We start from the raw sequence: 13,284 nt of genomic DNA, 5'->3' as shown, positions 1-13,284 counted from the left end.
ACTCGGGGCACTCCGGGCACTCCGGGCACTGGCGGCACTCCGAGCACTCGGGGCGCTCCGGGCACTCCGGGCACTCGGGGCACTGCGGGCACTCGGGGCACTGCGGGCACTCGGGGCACTCGGGGCGCTCCGGGCACTGGGGGCACTCCGGGCACTCCGGGCACTGGCGGCACTGGGGGCGCTCGGGGCACTGCGGGCACTCCGGGCACTCGGGGCACTGCGGGCACTCCGGGCACTGGCGGCACTCCGGGCACTCGGGGCACTGCGGGCACTCCGGGCACTGGGGGCACTCGGGGCACTCCGGGCACTCCGGGCACTGCGGGCACTCCGGGCACTGGCGGCACTCCGGGCACTCGGGGCACTCGGGGCACTGCGGGCACTCCGGGCACTGCGGGCACTCGGGGCACTCCGGGCACTCCGGGCACTGGCGGCACTCCGGGCACTCGGGGCACTGCGGGCACTCGGGGCGCTGCGGGCACTCCGGGCACTCCGGGCACTGCGGGCACTCGGGGCACTCCGGGCACTCCGGGCACTGCGGGCACTTCGGGCACTGGCGGCACTCCGGGCACTCGGGGCGCTCCGGGCACTCCGGGCACTCGGGGCACTGCGGGCACTCCGAGCACTCGGGGCGCTCCGGGCACTCCGGGCACTCGGGGCACTGCGGGCACTCCGGCCGCGGCCCCGGCGCAGGCGCGGGGAGCAGGCGGGGCCCGGGCCGCTCCGCCCGCCGCTCCCGGTGCCCGTGATCCCTGCGCCGTTCCGTAGCGGCAGCGCAGCGAGGCGGAGGAGCGCGGCCGAGTCCGGCCCGCCGCGCTGGCGAGATGGCGGCGCAGAAGATTAACGAGGCGCTGGAGCACATCGCGAAGGCGGAGAAATAGTGAGCGGAGGGCAGCGGGGCGGAGGGTGCGGGCTGAGGGGAGCTGGCGAGCGGCTGCCAGCTCGGCGTCCGCGCTGTCCGGGCCGCCCGGCGCTCATACCCCAAAGAGGCGGTGTGTCCCCTCCTGGCCTGGCAGCGGGGCTGAGGAGACTCCCCGTGTGCCAGGCGGCGGCGCTCGGGAGAAGAGGGGGAGGTAGCGGGGCAGGGGGGCTGGCGGGGAGGGAGTGGGGGGCATGGCTGCTCGGCCCCTCCTGTGTCTGAGGGGAGCCTCCCTGCGGGGCTGGGTGCTGTAGAGGGCCTGCTGCCCCGAACCGGCAGAGCAGAGCGGCCTAAGGCGAAACAGTGGGGTCGGTGAGGTGGTACGGCTGAGAGGCCTGGAGCCTGAGCAGTTTCCTTCAGGGCCTTGTGGCCTCTGTTCCTCCGACCCTGACTGCAGAGCGAGGGCAGTCACTTCTGCCCTTCTGCTGAAGTTAATGGGAGCAAGACAAGTCACAAAATCAGTTAGGTTGGAAAAGGTTTTTTGACATGATCAAGTCCAACCTGTGACCCCACACCACTCTGTCAATTAGACCAGGGCACTGAGTGCTACATCCAGTCTTTCCTTAAACGCACACCTCTGGGAACGGTGACTATCACCTCCCTGAGCAGCCCATTCCAATATCTAATAACCCTTTCTGTGAAGAATTTCTTCCAAATGTCCATCCTGAACGTCCCCTGACACATTTTAAGGTTATGGACAAGTGGCAGAAAAGAGTTATGGAGACCGTGTTGGATAAAAGGGCTTGACTTTGCTGATGTGGTGTGTGTTTGTTTCCTACCCGTGAGAAATGTGTGATTGTGGCTTCAAAGGCCAGTACTGATGTTTATCTTGGAAGGCTTAACATCTGTGATAGTCTGTAATTTTGTATTTTAACACTGAATATAGCCATTTTGCTTATAAGTCTCAATTGCATGGACTACAGTATAGATGTAATAGAGCTGACTAATCCAAGGATGCCGTCGTTTTTGAAAGAGTAGTGACAGGCCCTCTGGAAATCATGGATCAAAAGTATAAGTTGTCATAGGGGGAAGACTTCAAAATTGAAAAAAACCCATCATATATTACTGAAGTTGCTTGACTGAAAGTACCCTCCAGCAGAATTAATTTTAAGCTTATCTGGAGAGCACTTGGAATAAAAGGCAACCTCAAATTGTGTAGATTGAGTGCATTGTGTATTTCAGCTTGATGCATTTGAGACTCTCTGTGATAAAAATAACACTATATAAAGGCTTGTGTTAGAGTTACATACTGTGGTTTTCATCCAAGTAAGACCACAAGACCACCTTAGTGTCCATATACAACTGTTTTGCCAAGTAGAGAGAGAATGTATTGCATATGATGTGTTGGCCTACAACAAATATGCGAGTGGACTCTAAAGTTATGGTAATTTTAAAATTTGTTTTAGAAGTGAGGAAGTCAGCATACTGAATTCCAAGTTGCCTAATGACTCACCTGATTTTCCAGTGTACATTTTTCCCTATGTATTTATGCCTACATGTGGCATCTTTTAGTGTCACGGTCTATTTTAGACATATAAATGACTTACGAGGTTTTGTGGGTTTTGTATTGGTAAGTAAATTCTTTTATTTGTGTATGCGTTGGAGAGTCTTTGGTAATTCTCAGGAGCAAAAAAAAATCCTGTAGAGGAATGCTGGAAACTTCCTGATGCGTGGAAAAAAAAAATTGTCAGGTGTTGTCATTAGAAATCTGGAGAAGATATATTGGTGTAGGAGGAAGTATTTTTCTTCTGCTGACTTCTTACTGCTGAGAAGATGGACTTGGGAAGACTCTCTGGGAATAGTGGAAGCATGTTAGGGTGAGGGTTGTAACTGTGGGAGATAATTGCAGTGCTTTATGCAACTCTTAACAGTGCTGGCATTTGTTTTTACAGTAGTGATGCCACTTTAGTATTGACATATAAGTAATTGCTCCTTTCAGGGGTATTCTGAAGTTTGAAATATATCTGAAGTGCCCTGAAGGTAAAACATAAAATCTTTACTAATTGTTTCTTGTGTTTTAGCCTGAAAACTGGATTCTTAAAGTGGAAACCAGATTATGACAGTGCAGCTACTGAATATGGGAAGGCAGGTATGTGTGGCTGTAAATATGGCCATATGTATTTCATAGTTTCAAAGTATTTATTAAGCTTAGTCCCTGCTAATGTTTTACATATTTTTATTACATTGCTGTGTAAGTAAAACTGTTGTGAAGATTAAACATAAGATGAAACAACAAAAAAATCCTCTTGGTAGCACTGTAAGGTAAATTTCATGTTGTACTTGGAGATCTGGAAGAGTTTTCAAAACCAATATTGTCTTCAAGCTTACAGCTTCTGTTTTTTATATTGCTATATGTGACGCAAATAAAATTTTCTTTCCTTCTTTCACCTTGTCCACCCCCAAATCCTGTGACTTTATCTACAAAACAACAGATGTTCAAGCTGGTTTTAAAATTTTGCTTTATCATCATCTTATTTCATAAGTCCTGTCAAAGACTGTCTCAGTAAGGTGAAATGCTGCCAGATTGGTTTGTTCTTTCCTCCCTTTTTCCACTATCAAGTGATACACTGAATATAAAATCCTTACTAGTCGATTTTTTTTTGTTCTTAAGCACTTTCTTCTTTCTCATAGTAGTAATTTCTTGTGGTCTCTTGGCTTCTTACTGTAGGCATTCCTTCTTATTCATTTAAGACTGAATAAAAAAATACAAACTTGGAAGAACAACTGGAGCATTTATAAATTGAAATTTATTTTAAATCTTACTTTAATATTTTATCAGTTAAATGAGATAGAAATACATATTTGTACCCTGAAGTGGTTGTGCTGATGAAGTTATGGGTATGCTTTGTTGGTGGCACACTTCTGTTCCTACTGTACTGATTTTGTATTAACCTCTAAGGATTAAAATGATATAAATACGCATTCCTCCATTTCTATAATTAAAATACAGAATGAGTGAGTTTCAAAGTCCAGCTAAACATATTGAGAGCTATGTATGATATTGTAGTGGTATGGAAGTGGTGTTGACAATAAATGTCTTTAATGGTAACTATGTAACTAATGAAACAAGGAGAGCCGTCTGGGATTTTTGGGAAGGCCTTGGTAAACTGTAACCTTTCATTTAAAGAGCCTGTTTGCATCTTTAGGTAGCTAAACTCTTGAGCAGCACTGGTAAAAAGAAGACAATGTCAAGCTGTAAATAAAAACTCTTATTTGTTTTCTTGCAGCTGTTGCTTTTAAGAATGCCAAGCAGTTTGACCAGGCAAGAGAAGCCTGTTTACGGGAAGCTGAGGCGCATGAAAACAATAAAGCGTATCTTTTCATTGACTGAGATTCTTTCTTTCCAAGAAGCTGACTAGTTGCTACTTAGATTGGAGTAATGGGGGCTGGTAGCAGGTTGTTTAATGTATTTGCACATTTTGTCAGTGTAACAGAATTGCTTTTTAAAGGACTGTTTCTGTGTGCTCTGAGTGGAAAAATTAAAGAACTCTCAGTTAGAAAATCAGTGTTGTCCCCAATAACAGCTGACAGGTACCTGAGATATCTAGGTACTGCTTCAGAATTTAATTGTTTTTTAATTACCTACTAATGCATAATATAAACTAAATGAAGCTCTGCCATTATTACAGTACTTGTAGTACTATTTAATAAGCAGGAAGGTATTTTATGTAAATGTACTTTTTACAACTTTATATTCAGCTGTACATTGGTATGTTGCATTTATTCTGTTCTTAGAATTATTTATTTTTGACAACTTGCCTGCAGTTGCAGTAGGTTCGATTTGCCTTTATGGGGTTTCTTGCTTTGAAGTTAGTAGTTGTGTAAGATTTTGTACATTAATATTTTTCCTGCATTATATTTTTTGTGGCTTTTGTCCTTGACTTTGACAATTTTATGTCCAGTCTCTTTCATGCTGCCAAGTAAGTATGGAAGTGCTAAGTAATCTGAAACTCATTTTTTAACGTACAAGCATGAACTGTCATTTTGATCTTAGTGTAGTAAATGTTCTGATTCAAGTAATTTTGCTGCTTCAAAATTAGTTCAGTGGAAGTGGAAGCTAGGAAAGTCTGAAAACCTGCAATGGCCACCTGAAGACATTATGATATCGGCATTCTTCAGCACCTTTTGATAGCAAATATTTTTTCTTAGATGAACTTCTCATAATTTTGAAATTCTACACTGTTGAGCTTATAAAGAAATTTTTAATTAAAAAGTACTTCAGAGATGACAATAATCCAAATATTGCCTGGGGATCAGATTAGAATAGATTTTTCTGTGGAGTGTGGTTGGATTTTGTGGAAGATAAAGTTACATGTGTGCCATGTAATTAAATAAAACACTTGAAACACCCTCAAAGCATTAAATATTAACAGTGAAGATGTTAGATAGTCAATGCATGTTAACTTTTGCTGCATAACTACAGCTTGTTGTAATACACCATCTCTAACCAAATTGTACATTTTTTTTCTCTGCAGAGCTTATGAACAAGCTGGCATGATGCTAAAGGTATTGTCATGTACTAGTTTTTATTTTTAAGTTCTATTTTATAGTGACGAGTATTGTGCACTGGACCATTTTACAAATATATGTAAGCAAATTGCATATTCAGGTGAAATTTTTTTGTTGACTCATAATCCCCATCTATACCTTCAGTAGATTAGGAAAGCAACATTTGTATTTGGGGGGAAAAATAGTCTTCCTTTTGTAGAAGGAAAGAAGAGTACTTCATGTCAGAGGGTAACAGAAAAGTGGTGCTGCTTTTGCTCCAAACTACCACGAATTCATGACCGACACAGAAGTTTAATACTTAAAAGTGAATTTTATGGAGTTGGTGGTCAACTTTCACCAGCTCTACAAGTTTGAAAATAAAAATTATAATCCTAATAAATAAGGTGTTGCAATTTGCTTTGATTTGTGTCCTTGCACATAAGCTCCTTTCCTGACAGGAGTGTCCTGTGACTGTTGCCTTGTAGGAGATGCAGAGGCTCCCTGAAGCAGTTCAGCTGATCGAGAAAGCCAGTATGATGTACCTGGAGAATGGCACACCAGACACAGCAGCCATTGCACTGGAACGGGCTGGAAAGTGAGTCTGAGTTATTGGTGGTTAGAATCTGTGCAGGGCATGGGTATGTCTGTGGTTTTCTTTTATGTCTTTTTGATGCTTTCAGGTAAAAAAATATTTTCCTTTCATCTGAAGAGAAAGTATTGATGTTTATTACAGGTTAATAGAAAATGTGAGTCCAGAGAAGGCTGTGCAGCTCTATCAGCAAGCAGCATCAGTGTTTGAAGTAAGTGGGGGATTTTTGCGGGTGTTTTTTGGTTTGTTGGGCTTTTTCTTTCAGCTGTAAAGTAAAGGAAATGCCTAAGATTAGGTACTAAATTATGTTTCCTTCATTTTACGTCAGTGGCTGAGTAATGAAGGTTAAGGCTTCTCGTGCTGTAGAGAAGGAGATGACAAAAGTTAGAAGTCAGTTTGCTTTGCCTTTTTCTCAGTTTAGGACTTGATGGAATCTGAATTTTGTAGATTGAGTTTTCTGCCTCTTGTTGGGCAGCACAGAGGGTAGAGAACATGTCTGCTGTGGAGTCCTGTAACCCAAAATAATTTGAAATCCCTGAATGCACGGAAGAGAAGATTTTGCTTGGTGCTCTACCTGTTCCATGAGCCAATGATTTGCCTTTTTGCAAGTGGCTTTGATGTACTTCTCTATTGTCAGTTGTCACGTGTTTCCAGATTAGCAAATCTGCATTGACATTCCTCTGTTCCTCTGCTGATCCATACAGGAGCTGGCTATGGAACTTGGGAGCACCAATACACTTTGTGTTTCCATTGAGTGTGTGACCTACTGATAAAAATAACTAACAGTTGGTCTGAGTTACAGGTGACACACTTAGATTAAAGTCTAGTGGTCTTAACTCTGTGCAAATGAAATAAGAATGTATGAATTCTTTTTTTTCTTCTCTAGAATGAAGAACGTTTACGGCAGGCATTAGAAATGCTAGGGAAGGCATCAAGACTTCTGGTCAGAGGACGCAGGTATAGCTTTCTCCCCTTTTGTTCTTTCAATGTGTTTCAACCTTAAAATGTGATTTTGATTGTGTTTTTTTGTCTTGGTGTTGTTGGGTTTATGTACTATTAATTCTTGTTTGAGACATGCTTCAAACTAAGATCCAGTTTCTTGGTGGGATATGCTGTGTTCATCCAGGAACCACCTGTTTTGTGTTCTGGGATGGGAGAATGTGAGCTGAAAGACTTTTGCTCTGTTTGTTGAAAGCAAACCAGTTTTCATTAATTCTTAAACTACTTCAGGATTTTTTTTTTTCCCCCCTACACTAATAAGTAGAAAGTACTTGAAAGTCTTCTATAGCTGTGGAATATAAAACAGAGGAATTAGGACTAACCTGAGGAAAGAAATCAGTTTGCAGCAGTCTGATTCTGGACTTCTTAAAGAAGAGTGAATCTTGGAGTCTCAGTGAGACAAGTGTAATTGTAAATTGCTTGCCCCAAACTTGACCTTCAGTTCATCTTAGACTTGCTTCATTGGAACATTTAGGTTCTTTAAGAACTATATTGCTAGTTCATGGATCTCAGACTTACAGATGCTTATAGTAACCTCAGGACATACAGAAATGTGTTAGGGTATGTAACAAAGCATTCATCTTGTACAATGTTACAACAACCAAGGTTTCTCTGAATAAATACCAGAGATGTTCTTAGCACGTACATAAAAGGAATTGCTGATTGTATATTTACCTACTCTGTTGCTAAGATCTACTGCTGATTTTTAGTTGTGTTGCTTTTTATTCCAGTAGACTTGCCACTGTATTAGTTAAACACTTTGCAATCAGCCTTGGGTTCATTGTGCTGTATTCCTGGCACTGATACTCCTGTTTATTTGGTTTTTAGATTAGATGAGGCTGCATTGTCTCTTCAGAAGGAAAAAAGTATCTATAAGGAAATTGAGAACTACCCCACTTGCTATAAGGTAAATTCTAAGAGACAACTTCTGATAATATGTCTCAATTTTTTTATTTTTGTAGTTAATGACAGCTGATATCTGACAGATGATGGGTACCTCTTGATTAAGGTTTCTTGCTAAATGATGAGAGTTTGTGGTAGTGGTGTTTCCCCAAACTTTAGCTGTACTTTTATAATTTTAAAGATAAGTTGTTGTTATATACAGGAGCTGTCAAAACCAAACAACACATAAAAAATAAAGATGTTATCAAAAATAAAAAACTACAAAAACTGTTACTTGGGACAACAGTTCATTAAAATGTTATAGGAGATAACCTATTTCATACCAGCTGAGGAGATGGCTCTACTTTTTCTCTGGATTGTTCCGACTCACTTGTGTCAGTATCTTAGGATGATTGTGAGTTATGACCTTTCTCATACTAGATATTAACAGTCTACCATTTTTCTCATATTTTATTGTTAATTTCTAAAGAAACATTAGGCTTACTTTTTTGTTGTTGTTTTTGTTTAGAAAACTATTGCTCAAGTCTTAGTGCATCTTCATAGAAATGATTATGTTGCTGCAGAAAGATGCGTGAGGGAAAGCTACAGGTAAGTCTACTTTGTGTCCTATAATTTTAAACTGAATGTTTCACTGGTGTTAGGTCTATCTTGCTTGACATTGTTCTTTCATAAATTTATAACCTGCACTTCTGTTGACTTACAGTACAATAATAATGTTCCCTGGTGTATGGCTAGCAGGAATCTTTTTCACACATAACAGATTTAGCTGTAATGGCTACAGTGATTCTTCTTAACAAACCTAAAATAAAAAGTCATAAAGAACTAGTTATCTTGCTTATACTTTCCAAATCTCCAGTTTTATATATAGAAACTCATTACAATTTTTCTGTATGTAAAGTGGAGAAAGAGTTTGTTGAGTAGTGAGGGAAAAGAAATTAAAAATCTAATATTCTTGTTTTGTCTTGACTATGATTGTGATCTTATTCTCAGTGTGTACACTAATATTGGTTAAAGTTCAATTTTTATGGATGTGATTCATGTACCCGAACAAATCAACCCTTAATTTCCTTCAGTATACCAGGATTTAATGGAAGTGAAGACTGTGCAGCACTAGAGCAACTTTTAGAAGGGTATGATCAGCAAGATCAGGATCAAGTTTCTGAAGTCTGTAATTCTCCACTCTTCAAATACATGGATAATGATGTAAGTAGGCAGATCATGTGATTGGGGTTTTTTCAGGATAAGAGGGTGTTTTTTTTCCTAGTAGAGGAAAATAAGAAGGGCACAGTCTATGTATTTATTGTGACTTGCTGCCATGCTGCCCTGTGGCTGTGAGCTTCCTGTGTTCTTTTACTTTGCCTGCCAGTGATGGTGCTGCCTGCCTTTCAGATGGTGTGAAGGATTAGGTGAAAGAACAGCTTGTTAAGGATTTGCTGAATTTGTTTAATGAGTTGACCAAAATTCAGTTCTCTTCTGCTTGCTTCCTTAAGGGCCAGAACAGTTTGCTGCTTCTGCTTTTTCTCAGAAATACCCTGCAGCAGATAAATGTGCATAAACATGAGCAGACGTGATGCCTGCAGGATGGTATCACTGAATGTTTTTTTTCCATTGCTTATTCTTAGCAAGGTACTCATTAAGGAAAGATTTTGAATTTGGAGCAAGTAGTTGTGTCTCTTTCCCCACCATTTTTTATTTAATTGTATTTGTAAATTGTAGGAAGTATAAGATAGGAAAGGTGTGAAGCAGTGGAAACACCCATCCCTACCTAACCTTGTAACAGTATTGACTAATTTTACTTCGTTGAATAGTAAAAATGAAGTTACTAGTCTTGCTGAACAACACTTGTAAGACTTTTTACATGATCTAATACTAGATAATGTATGAAGAGCTGCATATGGAATTATTTCTTTTCTACATAAAGCTTGAAATAGAGAAGCTATGTGGCCAATTTATTTGATAATAAACAGCATCAATACAGATCTTGTATGCCATTCTCAGACTATTTGAGAGAAAAATGAGCCAATATTATGTTTATTCCAAGCTGGAAAGATACACCCTGAGAGCATCATCACTCTGTTTCTATACTGAATGTTTCCTGCTTGGTTATTGTGAGCATCAATTTTATGATAGTACAGAAATTAAACTTGCCTTGTTATTGTCAGTATGCCAAGCTTGGTCTTACCTTGGTGGTCCCAGGAGGTGGAATCAAGAAGAAATCGCCAAATGCTGCCCAAGACAAAGCCAGAGGACCAGCTGCAGTGGGCTCTCATGCTGATGAGGAAGAGGATGAATATTCTGGTGGACTATGCTAGCTACAGACTAGGTTGTCTTAAATATCTGACTGACTTGTGATGCTGAGCATATCCAAAGGTACCAGATTTACCAGAGCTTCATTGCAATTGTGATATGGGAATCCTAATACTAACTTGGCAGCTTCTGGGTGCAATGCAGGAGAAAAAGCATGATTGTACCCATCATCTTGAAACATCCTTGGACTTCATCTCTTCATCCTTAGGGCCCTGCCTTCAGCTGACAGGAAAAAAATTGAGAAAAGTTTTACTAAAAGCACAGTTTAAAAGAAACCAAAACCTCAGAAGCACTGGAGGGAGTGTGGTACAAAATTTTAAACGCTGGATTTCAACAGCTGACACTTTTGGTCCCAGTAAGATGTTCGTGGTTGCTTTCGGAGTTAAATGTATGATCATTCATCTGGCTATTTATTTCCTGTTTAAGCAATTTAAGGCAGACTGTGCCAGGCAGGATTTGCACTTGTGTAAGCACTAGGGGGAGCATTCAGTTTGTTTTCACCATGTTTTTACTCCACTGGGGGGTATTGTTTTAATACCTTAATCTTTATAAGCCGTATCCATATGAGTGGGGAAAACACTAAGTCAGGTAGATTGAATTTATCTTGCAAGCTTAAAAATACGTACCTGTCTTTCCTCTTAAGAAATTTATTGACCTGAAGTCTTTAGAAATAAATAAAGAAGTCCATAGTGTTTGTGACATGCACCTTAGGAGTGAACAACCATCCTTAGCAGTGTTTTTGAAGTGTGCCATAACCAAAAAAAGAAACTGAAGTTAGCAGGTAACATGTGCTGAATATAAACTTCTGAAGACAGACGTTTAATGAAAACTTAGATGAAATGTTTCAGGGATATGTTTGAGTTTGTGAGTGTCCTAGGTGTTTATTTGCTAATCAGTATGCTAGTCTACGAATACATTTGATTCTTTCATATTTTCAAAGCATAGAACACGGATCTTCTATAAACAGCATTTTTCTAACTAGCTTAGAGTCCAAGGTAACCAAATTTTAATGCATCTTCTCTATTTGGTTTCAAGTCATCATGTGTTTTGCAAGCTTCTTTAGTGTCTTAAATCTATTTCACCATTTTATGCTTAAAAGTCGTCAACTCTAGACTGTGGCTTGTTTCTTCAGCAGGACCTAATCAAGGTCTGCACTAAGGTGACATCACTTGGAATCCAGCAGGGATTTGTGTGTGATGCCCAAAGCTCTGTAAAACAAGAGACCCAAAAGCACAGTGTTAAGTGTTGGGACAGTTTCTGCCATATTAAGGAATTGGATGTCATAAAAAATATCAAGCATATCTCTGACAAAATTGTGTTGGGCGTAATTGTGATGAAGGTTCAACTTCTAGAGGGCTAAGGCTCAGTTTCCTTGGGGTGCATAGCACTCAGTAGCATTGAGATGGGAGCACAAACTGCAGCGTAATTTGCACGCAGGGCTGCTGTAGAAAGTCACATTATTCAATTTAATGGGTGTTCAAAAACCAGTATTGTGTCTTTGTCTTGTATAATAATAACTATGAGTTTTAAAGCTATTTGAGATGCACCTGTAGTTCTTCACTATCTGATGGGTAATTTCCCTTTGGTATTATGATGTATATAAAAGTTTCGGCTCTGTGAAATTTTAGGAAATGAGTTGCTTTTTTCTGAGAATGCTTGCAGGTATACATGAAAGATGGTTTTGAAGACTTTCCTAGAATTCTAGAGCTCTTCTAGATCTTTTGCTGTTGGAGCAACTCACTTCATTTTAACTGAAGGGTAACTTCTGCCTTCTGGATTTGTTAATCAAGTTGAACATACATTTTTTATGGGGAGTCTTTATCGCAGGTAGAAAAAAAAATGCACATGTAGGAACTCAGGGAACGCTAAGTAATTTTCTTCAAGCATTTCCTGCTCCTTGTAGTTCTGGAATCAGTTTTATTGTGTGATCCCAAGGAGTCTGCTTTTTGTGTGTGTGAACAATTGCATGTATCTGAAATGATGAGGTGCAAGAAAACTGGGAACTTTGTGTGCTTCTGTGGAAGAATTTGCAGTTTTATTTAAACTGTGCTTGTAACACTAACAGGCCCTTAAAAGAAAAATTAAAATTTATGTGTTACATTTTTAAAACATTCTTTCCATAGGGCTAAAAAAACCACATAGATGTGCAACACTGTCTTTCCCCCTCCCTCAAGTTGTTTGTTTTTCTGTTCTGTGCCAAGTGTGGAAAATCTGGGACAAAAGTGGCTGGTACTAAACATGTTAAGCTGCCATTAAATTGACATTTCTGATTCTTAGTAGAAGAATCTTACTCTTTAATTGCAATGTTGCTGCAAAGACCAAATCTGCAGAAATGGAAGCATCTGAAAATAAGATGGTCTATTTTATATAACTTATTCTCCTATTTTAGACAGTAAAAGTGTGTTAGGAATGTTAACTGCCTTTTAGTAAATGTTTAACTATAGAAGAAACTGTCTGTATATTATGTGTTAGTGTTTGTTTCTATCTTTCAAAGCAATTTGCACACTGATGTAAATACCATTTAAGTGATCCAAAATAGAAAAGATAACATTTACAGCAAGAGAGTTTCCAAAACCAGTGTTGACTATAAGAAAAAAAATAAATTGTGCATGAAGGCTGAGCAGTGGCCGATGCAATGTATATGTAAAATCAGAAGATTTCTAAATTATCTGTAACTTAATACTCAGATGATCAAGTGCAGTGTGAAACCTGTGCTTTACTTGTTCTTTTTCCAAATCTGTGGTGTAATAGAGTACAAAATGGTGTTTGTGACAGCTCTACAGATGCTGCCTCTTGAGAAGAGGCTATGTTTCACCAACATGAAAAATAAAACTTGAAATTAATGCATGTGTGGTAGCTTTCTCTGTTGTTGATCAGGTCCTGCTGAGGCCTACCATTTGAAAATGAATATTAATTATATTTAATTTGTCACTGGGATAGATTTTCAAAGTGGTTTTTGGCATGAGAATGTAAGCTTCTCATTATTCAGTTGGATCCAATGGGGAGTTTGAAAAACAACTAGATTTCACACAATTTAAAGATGCAAATTCTGTAACTCTTTGGAGACTTCATAATTGTAGAA

General features: G+C 40.2%; 1 protein-coding gene across 1 annotated transcript; it reads left to right on the top strand.

Annotated features, from left to right (window-relative positions):
- Window positions 1-725: 725 nt before the first annotated feature.
- NAPG (NSF attachment protein gamma) lies at window positions 726-13,049 on the top strand. The gene is made up of 12 exons (XM_032121838.1): window positions 726-877; window positions 2,938-3,005; window positions 4,144-4,228; window positions 4,819-4,836; window positions 5,392-5,422; window positions 5,890-5,999; window positions 6,138-6,204; window positions 6,880-6,950; window positions 7,821-7,899; window positions 8,404-8,483; window positions 8,969-9,098; window positions 10,058-13,049. Exons 1-12 carry the CDS (start codon window positions 822-824, stop codon window positions 10,205-10,207), a joined length of 945 nt encoding a protein of 314 aa, XP_031977729.1. The 5' UTR covers window positions 726-821; the 3' UTR covers window positions 10,208-13,049.
- The last annotated feature ends 235 nt before the right edge of the window (window positions 13,050-13,284 follow it).

The sequence above is a fragment of the Corvus moneduloides genome, chromosome 1 (assembly GCF_009650955.1).
Source record: "Corvus moneduloides isolate bCorMon1 chromosome 1, bCorMon1.pri, whole genome shotgun sequence".
Lineage (NCBI taxonomy): Eukaryota > Metazoa > Chordata > Aves > Passeriformes > Corvidae > Corvus > Corvus moneduloides.
The sequence above is the reverse complement of the archived record's forward strand: the minus strand, read 5'-3'. Positions and strand labels throughout refer to the sequence as shown.